Raw genomic sequence first — 20,306 nt, 5'->3', positions numbered from 1 at the left:
GTTGCAGTGAGATATTTATAGGCTTGAATCCACTGATTATGACTGGAAATAGACATGTTGAAAGTTTCTCATTTTCTGTTTTGTCAATCTTGAGTGTTTGCAACGCCTTTCTTCTGAGATAATAATATGACGTAGCTTTATCAGGCACAGATGTTGCCTGTGAAAAGACAGCTTTTAAAAGGAGGACATTTAAAGGTGGACAAAACAACAATAAAGAGAAAATATGTTTCCTAAGCTTCAAATTTGTTAGGAGATAACAAAACCTGAAGACTTTAGAGGAAACAAGAAATACACAAATTTGAACCAAAGACCCAATTTTGAATTACATTGACATGTACATTTAACCATTCTCGGTATATTTTTATGTCAATCAGGGAACTCACAGCTGACCAGAATTCCAAATAAAAAAAAGAAGCAACCCAGACCCTGTCTTTGATTTCACAAATGAATATCTATTTTGCCCCTGTCTGGATTTTGTGGCACACAAAGCATGAGCCCCTGGCTTGAAATAGTATTTTCTCCAAACATATCTTCCTAGATTAAAACCATGTGTCATTTTGATGAAGAATGTCAAACCTGCATGTTTTACATAACAATTTACATACCTAATAGCAATTGGCACTGATTGCAAGAGAACACTCGCAGCCATTATAAACTTATATAACTACGAATGATTACAATGTTTGTCTGAAAACTGGTTGCTGGAAATAGAAGTAAAATTAATGTACTATGAACAGCTTTCTTGCATTATGCATTGGGTCAGATTAAATCAAGGCCGAGGCAGGGCTCTTCATAGCTTTGAAATAGTGCAAGGTTCAATGAGGCTTTTCAAACGTGGTGTGTCACTGAGCCTTTAAAAAATCCTTTTTACTTTAGTTTTTATTCTTCTTACCCAGGAATTACTTGAAGTTCAATCTTCCCCTCTTGTATAAAAGAATCAGATCCATAGTGGTCCCATTCCACAGTATTGGGTATAAATGAACAGGGTTGCCAGCAGTTTGCCTGGCTGCTTAACAGCATAAACATATGCAAACCCTGTAAAGAGAACTCGGTTTAAATGGTGTATCTTTGTAACACCACACGTGCAAGTTAGGGGACTAAATGGACTCATTTCCTCCGTGATTGAGTAGCTTCATTCTCTTTGATCTGTTGTATCACTGATGCCTCGAGGGTGAAATATTTTTCCTCCTCACTGCAAGGTACCACATGTTCCTGAAATACAGTACGAGCTTTTAATATAGTGCTGCCATCAGACATTCTATTAAAAAGATAATCATAGGTTAATGTGGCTGTTATTTATTGATTAAGGAGAGTTCTTATCTGAAGGAAGCATATATTACCATTTAATCAATGGCTTCTTTCTAAGGGTTGAACAAGACCGGCCCCAATTTGGAAAATCCCACAGTTTCCCCAAGGACACAGTAACTTAGCTTCTCTCCGTCTGCTGATGGCAACAGGACGAAAACTGTGTTGTCCTTTATCCTAAAAGGAGAACCATTTCCGTAGTTGGGACTGTTCTTTAGAAATATTTTAAGTGGTAATAATATATCCTGTTATTGAGTGCCCTTTGGCAAATTGTTTCCTAAGAACTTAGATCTCTGGGGTACGTTAGTGTTTCTTTTTTTTTTTTCTCTTTCTCATTGAAAAACAAAACAGAACAAAAATGTTTTAATTGACATTTCTTGGAAGTATGTTAATGCAATGCTTATCTAAATACTTATTGTCCCTCTAACAGTTAACCTTTGGACTATGTTTCAAGCTGCTCAAAAACTGGGAGGATATGAAACAGTAAGTGTTTAAGCAACTTAAATGAAATAATTTTGCAATCTAAACACCCCGCCCCCACCCTTGACCAAAATAGAGAAAATGCGAAAGCAAACCATCACTGACTGCCTTTTCGAATGGCTCTGCACTTTTGGGGGGTTTATTGGGCCGCTTTTGGAAACAGTCCCAATTAGTTCCAGGTTTGGCAAAATTGTAAACTTGTCGTAAAAACTACAAGTGGAAAACATATGTAACTCTCCCCTGTCAGGGAAATTAGTTGGGTCTGTAATTTTTTTCCATGTTGAGAAAGGGCTATTATTGTCCAACAAGCCAAGATTGCATAAAAGAAATTTCCCTTGGCAACATACCTGACATCTGTTCATGTCTAATATGGGAAATGTATTAAAGGCTTTCAAAAGTAATCAGTATTGGCCATTAAGGAATAAAATGCAGCAGAATCTCCTCTCATTCTAGGGCAAAGAAGCTTTATTAGACAAGGGTCAGTGCCACATAAACAGGAAGTTATCAGACTTATTCAGAACAGGCTCTGACACTCTTTATCAGCTAATTCTAACTGACAGGAACAGGTTATTTTTAGCCCACAGGAAAATTTGATGGCCACAGATTTTTACAGCATGTATTTTGAACCAAGAAAATGTTAGAGCAACAAACTAAGATTACAATCTTGAAAGAAGAAGAAAGCACTGCATTAATATAGCACACAGAGATGACATCTGTAATGAAATCAATTGACATAGCAAGATGTCGTCATTGGAAATATTTTCTCCTTCACACAATGATCAGATTAAGTTGTGCAGTTTCTTCTGCAATTGAATAAGAAATTGTATTTTCTTTCCTTACGAAGTAACCTGGGATATCTCTGTAGCATAGTAAAATGACAGTAAGAGACAAAAAGTCAAGAAAATGAAATTCATTTTAGCTCAAACATATTAACTAGTATTTCTGGCCAGATATAGCATATTGTTCCACAAATAAATATAATGGCTTGATGTCAGGGGTTGGGACAGAAAAAAATGACAAGCATTATATGATTCACATAATCTGGTATCTACTGTAGAGAAACCTGCTCTGATTTCTGACTAAAAACTCTGTAATGTTGACTATATATGCATGTAATATGTTTACTTAACATATGGGCTCTCTATATATGTTTATGAGGAAAGATAATACTGATATGAACTACATGTAGAACGAACATTTCATAGACATGAATTTACTTAAAATATTTGTCTTATCAAGTACCATACATAAAAATAAACGATGTGATTTTTCACTTGGGTGGATCTGTTGATTGGACAAAGAGACTGACCCTTTGCCACTGTGGCCTGTGGTTTTGCAAAATCTTGAGCTAATTTTAGCCTTCATCTGTGTGAAAAGATAACTTATTCGGGGTTAGTCTCATAAATTTAGAAGCCAACCCCAGAGCCTAGACTTTTAACTCTAACTTGTAGTGTTAAGAATTGGAATACATATATTTACAAGCTGTGATATTACAGCTCGTACTACAGATACATTACATGATGTTGCGCAATATTATGAAATGTCATTTTAAACCCAGGAACTTGTTGTTATTCGCTGATAGGGAGAATGCCAGCAAATTTCACAGAATGAGTTTTTCCTGCTTTTGTATCTTCTGTATTTTCACAAGCACTTTTTTCTCATGCAACAGCAACTTGGTATAGAATATACAAAGGAAACTTCTGATAAGTTTCAGGGCATTTGTAGTACTCTTTGAACAAATTGTATTTATTCTTTTGTAGAATGCATGAATGAGTGGGTGAATGCATGAATGATCACACAATTAGAAAATCACCTAAACATATACAGAGTGTGGCAAAAGGAGGTTTACAGTTGTTCATATGGAAAATAATACAATAATTAATAAATAATGATACAAAAATGAACCCTGTGTTTTGTGAATTCACGACTGCATAACTACTTTTGCCCCACCCTGGATTTAGTGAGTGTCTTATGTGTACAAAGCATCGTGTTGAGCACTCCGGGAGATACAAAAATATCTAGGCCAATGGATCCAGTTGCTTACTGTGGTGGAGATACAGGCATTATAAGACAAGGTGGAGAAAGATCAGTGCCCTGTTCAGGTAAAGTGCTTCCTCATTTAGAGATGAGGGAAGGAGGACTTATGGCTCTGATGCCAGCTGAGCAGAATTTTGGAGAATGGATGGTATTTAGAAATGAAAGGTCATGGCCTTTCTGGAAGAGAAAAATCAAATGGGGAAAGAAAACATGGAGGTAGACAAGCTGGGCATAGAGAGTTTGAGGAACTTAACATTGAGTGACTAGGTGTCAGTGACAAATGACCATGAGAAAGGGATGGAGCCAAGGAGGAGATCTTGGATGCTAGGCCCTGGAGTTACTCAGCAGGCCGCAGGGAGACGCAGGGGAGACTGGTAACAAGCTGGGTGGTGTGCTTTGCCACTTACTCTGCTTTCACCACATGTGTAGATAGAGTCAGGTAGAGAGAGGCTGGGCTGGAGGAATATGGAAGACCAGATTGGCATTTGTCTTTTATCTGGTTGTATGCTCCATGTCACTTTAGCCAAGCCACAAGAGGACTGGTGACTTCTGGGACTGCCCTTTATCTTCTGTTTTCATTCATACTTCAGCTCCCTCCTTGTTCATTGGCTCACTACCATTTTTCATAGCACTCCAAATGTTTTCATCTCATTTCAGGTGGTGAATCTCTATAGACATCTTTCTATAAAATCTACATCTGGGGCCATAAACTAGATGAAGCTAATTGGTGGGATTTTTTTCCTCCCTCCCTCCCTTCTTTTCTTTCTCTTTTTAGAAGTGCCTTATATTACCTGTTGGCCCTGTAGACACTTACATTTGCTACTCTCATTCTACATTTAAGCCTTTGAATCTCCTAAGAACAAAACAAAACTTTCTTTTGGTATATTTTGGCTAGTAAAATTTTGAGACAGTCAGTGAGAATTCAGTTTTGAAGTTAGTCCACAAGATGTATGAATAATATCCAAAGCCTGGGGACTTAAGTTGTCATCACAGTGTTACCAGAGGACACTTATCTGTGAGATTATCTGATACCAGAGCAAGTGTAGACTTGTCATTTAGAACTCAAAAAAGATCTCAGAATCTTCTAGATCAGTGGCTCCAAAGGCTACTCAACAGCTGGGGTTCAAGTTTTCAATGGGGAACTTGCGTGTATAAGCAGTTGTCCAGCCCCCACACTGAAATGTTAACTTAGTGGTGGGGCCTGGGCCTGACAACCTGAGAATCCCGTTTCTTAAGCAGGCCAGGTGGTGTGAATTCAAAGTTAATTGTAACAACAATTATTAACACTTCACCTCCTGGCCCTCATGGGTCAGAGCTTCAAAACCTGGACCCTATTAAAGTCAAGTGTCAAGGATGAGAAAGTTATCTTCATGCAACTACTAAGTAAACGTGCCAATGTACTCATATTTTGTTGGCTCAGAAGCAGCATGAAGTTTCCAGTGAGTGTTTTCCCTTTGATAAAGCGGTCATGTGAATTGAGACTCAATAAGCTATTTTTATTTTGAATAAGGGAAAGTGTAGCACCCTAACATTTTTATTTTTCACAAATTGGCCTTTGTGTAGAAAAATACCCTGGTTATGTTCCAACCCCTACCTTTGTTTTACCAGTGAGGAAACCGAGGCGCAAGAAGGTGTCAGGAGTTGCGCGGGTCATCATGGCGTTCTTCAGATTCTGATATGCTGCAAGTTTTGTGCACAGTTGTACTAACCTTCATGGCCACTGGAAAGTGAAAGAGTTTTGTGAATGGTCATTGTTTGTGCTTTCCATTCTCAGCAGTCTATTATGTAGCCAGAAGGCTTTCTACATGTTTTGGTGACTCGGGGAAAAAGGATTTAATAATCTACCTTTGTTAGTAGCACCTTTCAGTCACTTCTTTGTACCTGACATGATCCTTAGCAGATAAACAATTACCAGCTGAGACTTCATCTGATTCTTGAGGAAAATGTGTGAATTTAGGAGATGGGTCGGAAAGTCTGCATGATGTAAACATTCAGTAATAGTAAAAAATTTCAAGTTTAACATTTGTAAATGTATGTCTTCTGCTGTTAACTGGTGATTGGATAGAGACATCCCTCTGGAATTTCTTCTGGTTATAAAAAGAGGCCATCATAATTGGTTTGTTTTTGTTTGTGGTTATAAACTATTTCAAACCTTCTGGTTTGAATTGTGGATTATGGATTATTTCATTTCAGTTCTTCACAACCCTCAAATTGAATTTAAAAAAGAAAGAGGAGCAAAATTTTTATTTTATGCCTTCATAACATTCAACTAATGTCTATATTCAGTTCTCTTGGGCTCCTCTGCCTTTGCTGGAAATGTACATTGTGTCTCCGCATCCTTAGGTGTAGAGATCCTAAATGTATTGAATGAATCTGATTTAAAAAAAAAAAAAAAACAGTATCCTGGCATTTTGATTGGTTGGCAATGAGGACCCCTTCTTCACAGTCATATCCAGCTTATAACATTTTATAGTATGGTCACCTACAGCTGAAGAGGCAGAACTGGGTAAAGTTGCTGATGAGCTAAGAGGCCTGCACGTAGTCCCTCGCAGAGTAGCTTGGGATGCAGTGTATTGAAGGTGGTTTGCTAAAGTGATTTCTACTTGGCTAACCATTTATTTGATGACATGCCAGAGGGAATATTTGGAAAGAAGGTAGTAGAGCAGGGAAATAGGCCTTAAGTAAATCTTATGCTGCAGGCAGAAGACCATGCAAATGGTTCCTTAAAAAAATGTCAGTTAGCAGCCCTGACTCTCCCCACAGGGGAGACAAGACCGTTATTTTTCATCTGGGAGAGGAAGTCAGTCACTTGTCTTCTGCCTAAAAGAATTAGACTTGGACACCAGATTCTGGCTTTGACATCATTCAAGACATCCTATGAATCTACTAACCCTAGTTCTCTGGACAGACAAAGCCTCTTGCTTAATTCAAAATTTTTGAAGCCAAAGATGATGTCATGTAGTTTTGAAAGGCTCCAGTTCCTGGAGTACTACCAGGAAAAAAAAGTCATCTTCCTTGAATTCAGTGCGCCCTCAAGGTGTCCTGAGAAAGAAGCTGTTTCTCAGAGCAGCCCAGGCGACACTGCTTGCCGGAAAACTCTCCTTTTGACTCCCAATTTCCTACACGTTCTTAAGCCATGGAAACTCTAAAGTCCTAAAGATTTCTAATTGCCATTTCCTCACCAGGCCAGAAAAATTCCAAGATTAGTTCATCCCTGCAACCTCAAAGGTAGCAAAATCATGGCAGGATATTTTCACCAAGGAAACTGTGGAAGGGACAGTTCCTTTCCTACTCACTGGACCTGTATTCTTGGCAGGGGTGGGCCTTGAGGAGGGTTAGTTTTGGGCCACCCTTACCCCACCACCTGGGTTCCAAAAAGCAGTTTGAAAACCACTGTATTTATTTTTAAGCAGTGAAACTTCAAGAACATAAAAGGTGTAGAGTACTTTTCACAGTTTCTTGGGTCTTACCACACTAGGGAGAGAAGTAACTCTGAAGTGTCTTCAAAGTGTGATTAAGTCCCACACATACCTAGACGGGTTTATTCTACCTGGGTGTGGTCTGCTCAGTTTTTCATCTTGCTTTATGGTTAACAGTATGGGGTTGTGCTTTCTGCTCAATTATGAACCCTTGAAAGCTGCAACATCTCTTTCTTTCCATGGTACCTCCCCACCCTCAACCATGCCCCTGTACCTGACACAGGGCCCTGAAACGGGAAACTGAAGAAGATGGATTGCTATCACAAATCCCTGTCCTCTAAGTGAGGACCTTGAAGGAGAATAGGGGAAGCTCAATCAAGAGAAATAACTGCCTGATGAATTTGGCCATCTTCTTTAGGAAATGAAGAGCTAGAAGTTCTTTGTATCCTTAAAAACATAAAATAAAGAGAAGGTCAACTTGAAATGTGAACATGTCCGGGGGGGCCTGAAGCTTATGAGAGAATTGATCAAACTAACTCTTTGGCTAGATCAAACTTTCCAGCTGAATGGGGCTGGGGTCTAGGTAGCAGGCAGCAGATGTTGGTTCTGCCCTAGATGGGGTTTAAAGCTGACACACATCGAGAGAAGACATTGGACAACAGGATAAAAACCCTAAGCAAATGCATAATGAGGCAAGGTGAAGGCACATTAGAACAGAAGGAGGATTTATACAGGTGGGAGTATGGTGCCCAGTAGCTGGACCAGGAGGACTTCTCATGTCTTTTCCTCTCTCCTAATAGGGCCACGAGACCCACCCACTATAACCTTGGACAGTGGGAGGATTTAGACATTTCTTGCTTTAGAGCCCATGGCCAGCATTTGAATTAAAAGCACCCCTGGGCACCCAAAAATAGAGAGGTGTACCTAGAAGAACTGTGTCCATGAAAGCAGTTAGCAGTTGGAAGGAGCACATTTTATGACTTTCCTGTGGAAAGAAAATATCTGAGAATGGCTTGATTCATCCAGGCTGGCCAGTGGAAGCTCAGTAAACAGAGAGACCACTTCCTTGAAGGCCCAGCCCTTGTCTTCACTCCAGATGAGTCCTCACTAGTAAAAACTGTGTTTAAAAATGAGAGCCTGCTAGCAGGGGGCTAAGACAGACCCCTAGCCTGCTGCACATGGCTTACTCCATCCACCAAGTGGTGCTTTGAGGCTGGCTTCCTGCTACTACAGTTTCAGTACTAGTGTAAAGAAGATTTTTTTTTCCTTTTGATAAGTCACTGTTTATTCTTAAAGAAGCTTTGTCATCTCTGTGATAGGCAAATGTTTAACAGGGCATTCTTGAGTCTGGACAATAGGATGTGGGGGGTGGACATGATCAGTTTCTATGCATTGGTCTCTTCTTCATCACATTTTCCACAATTTGTATTATTTTGTGTATACATTTGGTCAGTTGTTTATTATTGGTATCCACCACAAGGTTGGGTGTTGGGTCTGTTTGTCATTGTTGCATCTCAGCCGCTAGCACAGTACCCAACAGATGGGAGATGTTCGATGAATGGTGAATGAATGGATGAGTGAATGGATGGACTCAGGTAAAACTGGAACTTATTTGTGACGCTCTGCTGAACATAATAATGAAACCTCTGTTCTAACTAGAGGCATGAGTAGTCAGGATAGAAGGAACCATAGCTTTTTGTTGTTTTTTTTTTTTTAAGATTTTACTTTTATTTATATTTAGAGGGGAAGGAAGGGAAGGAGAGAAACATCAATGTGTGTTTGTCTCTTGTGTGTCCCCAAGTGGGGACTTGGCCTGCAACCCAGGCATGTGCCTTGACTGGGAATCGAACCAGTGACACTTTGGTTCTCAGCCCATGCTCAATCCACTGAGCTACACCAGCCAGGGCCAGAAGGAACCATAGTTTTACCTGATTCTTTAAGAGTAAAATCTCAGAGCACTGTTAACCTAGCACAACCCCCTTAGATTCATGCTGATCTTGTAGCTACACTATTTACCCACTAGTAAGAGACTCAAAGCTCAAAGTTGAGAACTTGCAGTAGCAGCTGTACTTTGCACAGCCATCTGCCTCATTTGAAACAAAAGGCTCTGGAGTTCAGTATTATCACCTGCTACACACGTGGGTTATTCACAAGGTCATTCTGATATGGAGGCTGCTTTGTTGTAGTGGAAAAAAGTCTCCTCTTGGGACCATAAGACAGTATGAACCTTAGTATTGCCATTCTGCTATTGAATGCCCTTGGGCAAATCATGCAACCTCTGAGTCTCCCATCTTTCTGTGAATGAGATTGCTATAATCTGCCTCACAGGCTATGGGAGGATTAAGTGATATTATGGGTCGGTAAACTCTTTATAAACTATGCAATACAGTGAACACCAGATACAAGAATGTCAAGAGTGATGGTTTCTGGTCAAGTAGGAACATACATAGGCTGTTTTCTGGCCCTGCTGGGCTCTTCTGAGGGAGGTTAGTGTGGGCTCTGAGAAACTACATGAACATTTGGAAGGAGGGGATCCTGTTTCTTCTTCCTTGATATGTAGGTCTCACAATAGATCAGCCAGGAATTGTATTATTTAAAAGGTTGGAGGGAGATTATAATTAAATATAAAATAATTACCAAAATAAGTATTTTGAGTGTTTTAAAAGGGGCTTGAAACCACTTATTATAATCAAAACCAAGCTACAATTAAAGGAGGATTTTGTTTTCAGTTATACCTACTAGTAGGCAGCTCTGTCTAATGAAGATAAATGAAATAAATAGGTTCAGGAATGATTCATGGGACTTGGAATAGGGCAGAACTCACCTTGTCTCGAGGTCCTACTTGGGCCTGTTGAGAAGGGTTTATGGAAATGAAGGGGTTCTTTTTACTGGAAATGGAAAAGGCACCCTTTACCTTATAATATTTAACCCCCCTTCACTTCTTCCTTATAATTGCAGAAGCCCTGGTTGCAAGTTGAGATTTTTCCCCTGGATTACTGCCTTTAGCCCCTAGGTAGATACTGCTGGCCCCTCTGTAGTTTTCAAAAGAAGCCTCCTGCTCTGATTGTATGAAATGCCACTGGTCCCGTTGTCACGCCTTGCCCCTGCGCATTCCAATCACTGTTTTCCTGTAACCTTGTTTAGAAATTTTCCCAAGGACCTTAGAACTTGTCTGCCTTCCTAGTTTCAAGGAAACACTAGACTTTCTCAGATGTAGTAAATGATGGGATTTCTCCCAATTAATCATTTGCCAGATTTTGCATCTGTTATTTGGTAAAAATCTTAATCCATGTATAAAAATAAGACTATAGTATGCCATTCAGTATATGGCAATCTGTTTGTTTTTATTCACCTAACTGAATAATATGCATAACTTACATTTCAACTGTGGAATACGTTCGTTTTCATAGGATCTGATCGATATCCCATTTTCCTGACCTAAGTGAATAAAAATAAACAGCTTGGGTGACATGCACGGTTGCAGAGTTTGATTTTGTTTTGGTGGTTACAGGAGCTGTCATAAAAATGTAGCCTGAAATGACTGTAAATTGCATAACCAATTTGATCAGTTTAATTAGTTGGTGTTGTAATTTATTTAGTTTTGAAAGTAGGCAACATATCACACAGTTTGAACATCAGAAGATACAAAAGCATGTTTGGTGATAAGTATGTCTCTCAACTTGGCCGCCCATTTCCACACCCCACAAGTAACTGATGTTAATTCTGCTCATTTACACTGGTGTACTAAGGTATATTTTAGGGAAAATTTGTTTTATTATTTTGATGTTTCAGCACATGACATAAAAGAACAGAGCATGAGGTTGGGACCTTGGGGGACAGATAACTACGTAAGAATCCAGGGAGGTGCCTTAGATGAAAATGCACCAAGGGTGACAAAATATAGAGCCAAAAGCAGAATTCCATCTTTCTCGTAAAGAAAAGTGCTGACGGTGAGATCTCACTGGAAAACCATAGGTCTCCCTGTGTACTCACTTGGACCTCTCTGTTTCTGGGTTTCCGGAACAGACTGCTGTCTTCTGACTGTTGCATACGTATTGAATCCTGGCACTGCGAATCTCTTATGATGCAAGACTAAATTTCCCATTGCCATTTTTTCAGATAACAGCCCGCCGTCAATGGAAACACATTTATGATGAATTAGGCGGTAATCCTGGGAGCACCAGCGCCGCCACTTGTACCCGCAGACATTATGAAAGGTAAAAAAAAAAAAAAAAAAATTGTAATTTTTGGAAAGTCCTTGCTTAATTGAAATTGTGTTCATTGGAAGATGCTTCTGGTCAAGTTTAATACCAGAAGAAGTCTGAAGGACCTTTTAGGAAACAGAAAATATTCCTCCAGCATTTTATTTTGCATGGTGCCTTATGATTTTTAAGGGACATTGCTTTCTCAGGTTACTGGGGCTAAAATTAGATGTTCTTTTTAAGTTTGCCTTTATCCTGTGACCATCTGCCTGACAATACCATTTCCCCCCACAAGCATAGATTACTCAGTGTTCTCTGTAGGTTCATTTGCTATGAGAACTTTCAGAATCTGGGAAGCATAGCAGTGTTACTACGAGTTGCCATGTAACTGTATTAACATGAAATGTATTAATGTTGAATGTATTAATACTGCAAAGTAAGCATTTCTTTAATAAGAAAATGAGCCCCAGATAAGATTCTTTGTTTTTACCCATCTTGGTATTGTTCTTCTATGGCTGTGCTCTTCGACCCAGGAAATCCTTTCTTGCTAAGCTCTGTGTGGTTTAGCTTTCTAACAGTTAAACCTCTTTAGGAAGGTGATGATGATACAAACAAGAAGTAATGCCACATTAGACTACTCTGAGGGTTGTCTTCACAGGAATAGTTTCCCTTGGCGTTAGGACTGTGTTAGCCTCCACACTGAAGACCAGTTAGCAGATTTGGGTGTTACCCTTGCTCCATGCTTCAGGCCCGTACTGAATTTGTTTAGGCCACACCAACTTCCTTGTCAGTGGCATTTCCCTTCTGAAGTGTGGGCTGACTCAGCTCCCTGGTTTCAAATTCAGAGCTTGTGAGCTCTGAGTGGAGGTTGCGTGTGTGTGTGTCTACGTGTGCTGTAATAACGGCCACGGGTGAAATGAAGCAAGACATAGTCAGCTGAACAAACAGGCCAGTTAACTTGCTAGCTGAGAAGTTAAAATACAACTGATAAATTTGACTGTGGCTTCTCACACAGTCAATTAGTATTCCAACTTCAACCCCGTAGCTTACCACCCACCTCTGGATCATACAAATGAGTCTTCAGATAATGTCATCTAACACATCAACTCTTAGTCATAGTTCTTCAGAGTGCAATTATATTTTTATCTGTATGGCATTTAACACAGAGCCTCTTTTAGTATAGCTGTTCAATGAAACTCACAATGTTTTTATAGTTATAACAAACTTCGTTATTAGTAGTAGTAGTATTTTGTAATTATAATAAACTGAATTGGGTTTAGTACCCCAAGAAAAATTCCTACAGAACGTTCCCCAAAATTTGTCTTACTTGCCAGTATTATAATCCAGATTTCTAAAAATTAGAAACAGGAATTCAAATTACTCTTCATAGCATTGTTTCTAATATAGTACATCAGTATCTTAAGTGTGTCATTTCTCTCGGTATTTAATGCGGAAGCTCGCTGCACATCACAGTTACAGCATGGAAGGACCGGCACAGAACAGCCTTGCTCTCTCAGGTGACTGTTGTAAATAACCATCCAAGTTATCATCATCACTTGGCTTTCACTTATAATTTAAGGTTTTAGTTAAAATATTTTTATTGGAAACACCATGCTTTCAAATAGCTTCTATTCTGATGGTGAACCTTCCTTACCTCCTATGAAAATGTTCACAACACATGAACCATCAAACTTAAAGGATAACAATTAAAATTTGAAAAAAGGAATGTATCTCAGCTATTAGCTACCTCACCTAGTGAAAAATTACTCAAATGTATTACAAAGCATCACAAGGTCAGAAAACAGATAAAGTTTGGGATGGAAGAAGATTGAATTTAATAGGGGCATGTACACCCATGCGAGCGCGTGTGTGTGTGTGATGAACACAAGCTGTTTTGTAGATAAAAATAACCTCAGTCTTAAATGAAATGGCAAAATATTTAGCTTCATGATTTACCTCTTCTTGGAGTAGCAGAATCCCAAATGCCATTCAAATTGGAAAATTCTAGTAGAGATACCTCAAACTGTAGCAACTCAGAAACATTATTAAAGATGTTTAAAAATTTCTTTTCTCATTCTTGGGAGTAGAATGGATATTTCATAAAGGTTTGGTTCCCCACTGGATAACATTTTTTGAAAAGCTCTGTCTTTGAGTTTGAATTATGAATTTGTTTGGTCAATGTCTATCAGTAAGGGAAATGCAGAAAGCACAGTAGGTATTCAACAAAGAGAATTTACTATAGGAATTGCTTAAACAAGAGTAGGTGTGAAACACTACATTAATACAAAGTTAATAACCAGTTTTCTCAGGGCTGCGAGAATTGAAATAAGAGGTGTTGCTACCCAGGCGTTCAGGGAGTGGGCCCCACAGAGCTGGGGTTCAGATCGCTTCTAGGAGAGGCACCCAACCCCGTGCTGGTGCTTCAGAGGAGCCCTGTGGAGCTGGGCTCAGACCTAGGAGACTGTGCTCCCTGGCTGGTGAGGAGATGCATTGAAACTGCCCTGGTATTGTTGAAAGAAGCTAGAGGCTGGAACCAACTGCCGCGGCTAAGTTACTGTCGAGTTGGCACTGAAATGAAGAGCAAGCAAAATACAAAGAAAGAGGTCCCCTCTCTCCTCCCCTGACCTGGTAGGGCTCCATTTGCAGGAGAGAAATGGCAAATGAGATGTAATTTACAGAGCCCCAGCCCCAACATTACCAAACAGAGCACAGAGGCTGGAACTGGAGTTGAGAGACATTAGTCCATCTGCTAAGTGGGACCCCCAGCATGGAAATCTCAGGGCAGAGCCTGAAGCCCAGGTTAGAGCACAGCTGACCCCAGGTGATTAGCGAGGTCCATAACCCTTCCTTAGTATTTCTTTATGCCATCTAGGCGCCCCTCACATTGTTGTGATCAGAAATAATGGTGTCTTGAATAATTAGTAATCAATAAGAGTTAAGTGCCCAAATTTGCAGATGATTGACTTTTAAAAATTATATTCAGACTCTACTAACAATAATGCCTGTTCACCTGACCACATTGTGATTTCACAGGAGTCACCCATCCTGTGCATTGTGGTGGGAGAAAAGTTTAGGAACCGCTGCTCTCCATGTCTTGCTTCCCTTGAATGGTTTGAGCAGAGAAAGGCAGAGGGCACTCTGATCTGTCCAGACACCTGAAAGAGTTGGGCAAAGAAGAGCTGAAGCTCTTGGCTAAAACTGTACTTAGTGATTATGGCCAATTTCATTCGTTCTTGCTAACACAAAACAGATGACTAGGCTGGTGAAGGACCACCGTTTTGAAGAAGGTTCAAAGAGTTGGAAAGAGTCAGGATGCTATGGGAAAACATCTAGCTGGAGTTGTTCTTGGAAATTTGCAAATCCTTTCAAATCAGATCAGATCCCTAGGGGTTTTTCCTCCACTGCTGGTTCATCTCTGGTCTCTGATTCTTTACACTCTGGTATAGAAACTTGGTCCTTTTCCTGTTTGCCTACCCCCAGCTTTGCTGTCCTAGAAGATGAAGAGGAAATGAGTGATCTACTCTGCATTATCCACTGATTTATTTTTCATGCGGTGCGGTTCATGTTTCCCGTAAATGTTTTCATTTTCCAACAAGAAAAAAATAGCCGGTTCCTCTGTAAATGTTACTTATATATTAGTTGTGCACTTTTGGTTTATTAATGAGTGTAATAATGAAAGTGTGGGTTGTTGAAAAGAATCAATGGGTGTTTTTATTTAAGGCAAAGCAGAAATGCTACAATGCCTGTGAATGCATCATTGTCGCGGAAGGCCTGACTCGTCCAAACTTGCCTCTGATTGGTTTAAATCAAATAGGTCCAAGCACTTCATAAAAATGTCTTTGTCAGCCTGGTCTTGCTTCTAAACCTATTCGTCTCTGTCAGTTTTTAATATTAGTACCAGGCTCCTGGCCATAGTCCATTAGTACTGTACTTAATTGCTCATGTTACAGATGATCACCAATATAAAAAGCATTAATGTTTTCCTATCATGAGACTGTTGCTATGTGGATGTCTCAAACTCAGAAGAGCTATGAAGTGTGGTTATTCTGGACATTTCTTGCTCAGAATTTATAGGTAAAGTCACTGTATGATTATAATGCAAAGAAAAACGCCCCCCTCCTCCTGGGCAGGACCCTGCTAAGGGCAATATTTTCTTTCTTGTTCAACTATTTAAGGTGGCTAAATTGCTTTCTTCTATCAGGAAAAGAACAGAAAGGAAAACGGTTACTTTTATGGAATTCTCTTGGTTTGATTTTTCTAGAATACTAATTCGTTTTAAAGCCTTTGTTTTCACATGCAGATTTGTTTTCTTTTTCAGTGTTTTTAAGCACATTCAGGGGAAAAAATCTTTACACAGAATACCAGATTACTGGTTTTGATTTTCCTGAATAAATTACACGGTCTGTTTCTGTGCAGCACATAAAGTTGTTATTAGGGACTGAGAAAGGAGCATTAAGGCAAAAGCACTTATGCCTCGTTTTTCTGAGTATTTAGACAATCAAAATCATAAACAAAGTGTTTGTTGGTGGGGGAAATGAGCAATTACACTTCATCTTCTCGCAGACTTCATGCCCAATTGCAAATCCTAACCTTTGGCTTTTCCCGTAAGCATTCCTTGGGTGAGACGGTCATGCCGCGTCGCTTAGGTGGCTTCCTTTGCAGTGACTTGGGGTGAGCCGTACCCAAGCCAGATGCATTTGGGCAGAACCCAGGTAACAGTCACCTGGAGCTTTGGCCTTTTCTTCTCAGAAGGTGGAAGGCAGGGTGTGGGAGGTTCATGTCTTCAGTGAGATAAGTATGTGCTTTAAGATAAGTGCCAAAAATATGTCAGGTTCCAAGGAACTCAGCTAATTATATTGTGGGAAAGGCCAAGGGAAAGTAAGGTGCGTTACGGTTCTGTTCGTGTCTGTTCACATCCAGGACATTGGTGGGTTCTTGCTCATTTTGACAACCTTGATGTTAATCAATACACACTACAGAAAGTCGCAGGCAGGATCACAGTATTTTTTATTTGAAAGGGCCCTTAACAATCTAGACCAGTGTTAACTCAGCAAGGTTTTCTGACATGTCCGTGACCTGTTTGCTGCTAGGCCAAGGTGAGCAAGGCACAACTGCAAATAAGCATTGATACCCTTACGTAGCAACCTGCCAGAAACACTTTATGTCTGTTGAATCTAATACAAATTGAGGCTTATATTTTTTGTAGGTTTTTTAAAATATTGCCTTTTTCTAATAGTTCACTCTTTTTTTTTTTTTAACTTTTAGAGAGGGAAGGGAGGGAGATAGAGAGAGAGAGAAACATCAATGCGTGGTTGCTGGGGGTTATGGCCTGCAACCCAGGCATGTACCCTGGCTGGGAATCGAACCTGCGACACTTTGGTTCGCAGCCCACACTCAATCCACTGAGCTATGCCAGCCAGGGCTACTAATAGTTCACTCTTATGGTGTTTTACAAAAGCATCAGTAGGCAACAGATGGGACACCAAGGAAGTGAGTCTTTCATCCTGGGCCATTGGAGAAGCGCCGCTCCACCCCAGTGGTCACAAACTCAAGTGTTCCCTGGGGCAGGTAGCCAAGGTAGTGCAGGTGGCTTGTCGAGAAAATGCAAAATTGGCACTCACAATGCAGGCCCAGGAGGCCCGGGAAGATCAGCCAACACCATTGCCTTAGGCAGATCCAGTCTCTGTGCTTCCAGGCCTTCCTTGCTTTCTAGATAATTTTTATGAGAAATCACCTGACTTACAAATATTGGCTCCAGTATTTCTGAAGAGATTTTACCTAAGCTAAGTTAGACATGCTCACGAGCAAAGGTAGCCTACAGGCGGCCAAGTTCTGTGAAAACTGAACTGTCATTGGCACTAGGCTGATCTTGTCTCTGTGTCGATGCCCTGGGCTGGGAGGGCAAGGAAGAAAGCACCAGTGTCAAAGGCACTGCTCATCTAAACACTTCCATGCACTGAGCTAGATGCCCTCTGCAGCTGTCCACAGACCCCACCTTGCCTTTCAGGGCTGCCTCGTTCTGTGCACTCCCTGTTCTAGGCGATGCGCTGCCACACACTTGGCAAAGCCCCTCCCTCCCGCACATCACATCTTCTCGTTCCATTCAACCAAGCCTCAGAACAGGATTTAGGGACTTGACTGAGCTTGACTTGCTCTCGTGGAGATGCCTCCAATTTGTGTCACTCAGAATACACGAAGCCAGTCCAGATGTGGTAAACAGTACTTCTTGGGATGTGTTGATCTATCAGTGCAGCCCAAGATTACAGTTGAAATTGGTTTAGTGGCCAGTTTTTCTTGGGCAGGATAGGTTTTCCATTTGCTTGACCGCCTTTTTGCATTGCTGCTGCCCTCAAGAGGCAGTGGCATCTTTTGAACATCTACACAAAACACTCTCAAGGGTAAAGAAAACATATGAACCAAAGAGTTTGGGTCTAGCAAACAATGAGGAAGGGTGCACGCTACCACATTTGTGCAGAGATTGCTAAGGGAACACAATGTTGCTTCCCATGAGCCTAAATTCAGCCTCAGAATTCTTCCCAGTATGATGCTCCCAGCACATCTGTCCACGCATTAGAACTTCGGGGTACTGTGATCCTTAGCTTACCTGACTTCTCATGTGATCCGACTCACAGTCCACACTTACATGAAAGGGAGTTAAACATTTAGGGCCATAAAAACCTTAGGTAGGTAAGTGATAAATACAAATAATAAATTCAACGTGGATTAAAGAGAATTTCCAACAGCAATGAGCAGTCTTCCGGGAGGATCTAGAATGTGAACTGGATCTTAAAGACGTTAGGTTAGGACTTAAGATAGATCATCGTAAGTTGCCTAAAATAATTAAGTTGTTGAATTCAAAAACAATAAAGAAACTCTTTTTGAGGGAAACAACCATGTGGTATTGCTTTCCTGAGACTTCTCAGTGCACCCAGTACAGCATCATAAACACACCAGGGACTCAGGAATTAGGGGTGGAATGAATTAAATTAAATCTAAACAAAAAAGGACAGTCTCCTCTAGGAAACATATGAAGAGGTAGGGAGTAGAGTGGTAGGAGGGGCTGTTTAGGTGAGCTGAATTTCCAAGCTGGATATACCAAAGATAGGTATTGTAGTTTATCTTCTCACTTTTAACTCTCATGCCCCATCCTCACCCACGGTGGAGTTGACCAATCTATGGGCTTGCATCTCCTTTCTGAATGCTTGGTAATGTCTTGGTAATGGGGGCTCTGGCCAGAGCCAGGCACTCTGTTGGTAGCACCTCTGCAACACTGCCACCCAGGCAACTCTTATCTCCCTTTTCCCCAGCCCCACAGAAGGCCTCCTGGCCCTTATCAACACCAGCAGCCCAGGAAGTCTAAGACAGGCACTGAGATTTAGGCAGGCTGAGGCAGACCCCAACTACACTTTAGTGCTCTTCCTGCTACACTTCCCCTAGCTTGTTCTTACAACGGTCCTGAGTTGGGTGGGTCCTGGAGCAGCTTCTTATCATCTGTGAAAAATGACTCACTAAAGGACAGTCAGGTAATTTCATAAGCAACAGCCTCCTTCCATATCATTCAGCATGCCTAAAATGTTCTGATAACTTTCCAATGCCTGGATATTTCCAGAAAATTTTAAAAAGGAAAACAAAACACTAGCCAAGCCCTGGAGTAGAAAAACTGGTTTCTGTTTAAAAAAAAAAAATAAACAACCGCCTTTGAAAAATCTCTATTTAAAAATTCTTAAATTTGTCTCTGAATGCGAGTTGTAATTAATAGAAGTTGGAGTTTACACGGTTGAGTGTAAAAACACCCTCAGGCACAAACTAATCCAGTGTGTATGTCATGCTGTAAACTACAGCAAGTTCTTTGTTTGACACACCCCCCCCCAAAAAAAAGCTTGCCAAACAGCAGTTTTTCTTTGTCAGGCTCCTTTATTGTCTTATTTTTGTTTTCACTCTGTCTCCCCCACCCCACTTCCCTTTGAACCTGGCAATCATATTTAAGAAAGTTTACAGGCCCCATGTTTTATTGATAGTTTTCATCAAGCATGAATTTAAATTTGAGAATAGATTAGGTGTCTTAGCCCCATTTCTTTTTGATAAATAACAAGAGGTTCCTACTTATGATTTTCTGTCCTCAGGGCTTTATCATTAAGATTAAATAACTGTACTCTCAAGCATGCCACTGCACAAACATCTTTTCAATTATGTGAGTAACAGATGCCTTCACAAAGGAACTATTGAAAATTCAGAAAGCATGTTTCCAAAAAAGAAAGGGGAAAAAAAGAAGTATCAGATGACAGAAGAATGTAATTGTTTACCATTAAAATATATCCTTAACTCTTCTACTGAAAACCTCTTGGAACATTTTGCTTTTGTACAAGTTATTACAAAGTTTGATTAAGATAATAAATGTGTGGGGGGATTGCTGAACATTTCAGAAGCTCTGGAATCCGTGGTATCTCACATGCATGGGGCTTAAATGCCATAGCTGTTTGCTGTTGTTACAGATCAACACTGCCTGCCTGCTGTTGTGGGGTCCACATCATGTTGCAAACACTGTAGTTATATTTGTCTCTTATTCTTGACATGACACTCATCTGCTCTGGAAATGGATCCATGCAGCTTGAGTCTGAGTTAGTCACTATTCTCACTGGGAAGAATAATTGCTGCCACCCTGGCTGGCTGGCATCCTGGAGGGAGGGCTGGCCACGCTTTCTGTTGTGAGCCTGTATTTTAATCCCTGGGGCATAAAGTCAGCCTTTTTTTATATCTATTTGAGCTTTTTTTCAATGTGGTCTTCATTTGAAAGACATGGGGCTACCATTAACCTAGACACCCTTAGAAGTGGCAAGGAGGCATCATAGAAGCAGAGTCCTCT

General features: G+C 40.5%; 1 protein-coding gene across 2 annotated transcripts in view; it reads left to right on the top strand.

Annotated features, from left to right (window-relative positions):
• Positions 1 to 20,306, top strand: part of ARID5B (AT-rich interaction domain 5B) — a 178,592-nt gene that overhangs the window by 142,365 nt on the left and 15,921 nt on the right. For both annotated transcript variants that reach the window (XM_045841939.1, XM_045841940.1), the window contains 2 exons: positions 1,736 to 1,788; positions 11,361 to 11,458. In XM_045841939.1, coding sequence (XP_045697895.1) covers positions 1,736 to 1,788; positions 11,361 to 11,458 — 151 coding nt within the window. The remainder of the gene's footprint in view (positions 1 to 1,735; positions 1,789 to 11,360; positions 11,459 to 20,306) is intronic.

This window comes from Phyllostomus hastatus, unplaced genomic scaffold (genome assembly GCF_019186645.2).
Source record: "Phyllostomus hastatus isolate PE091 unplaced genomic scaffold, TTU_PhHast_1.1 phas_contig_38, whole genome shotgun sequence".
Lineage (NCBI taxonomy): Eukaryota > Metazoa > Chordata > Mammalia > Chiroptera > Phyllostomidae > Phyllostomus > Phyllostomus hastatus.
Note: the sequence above shows the minus strand (reverse complement) of the source record. Positions and strands in the feature narration are given on the sequence as shown.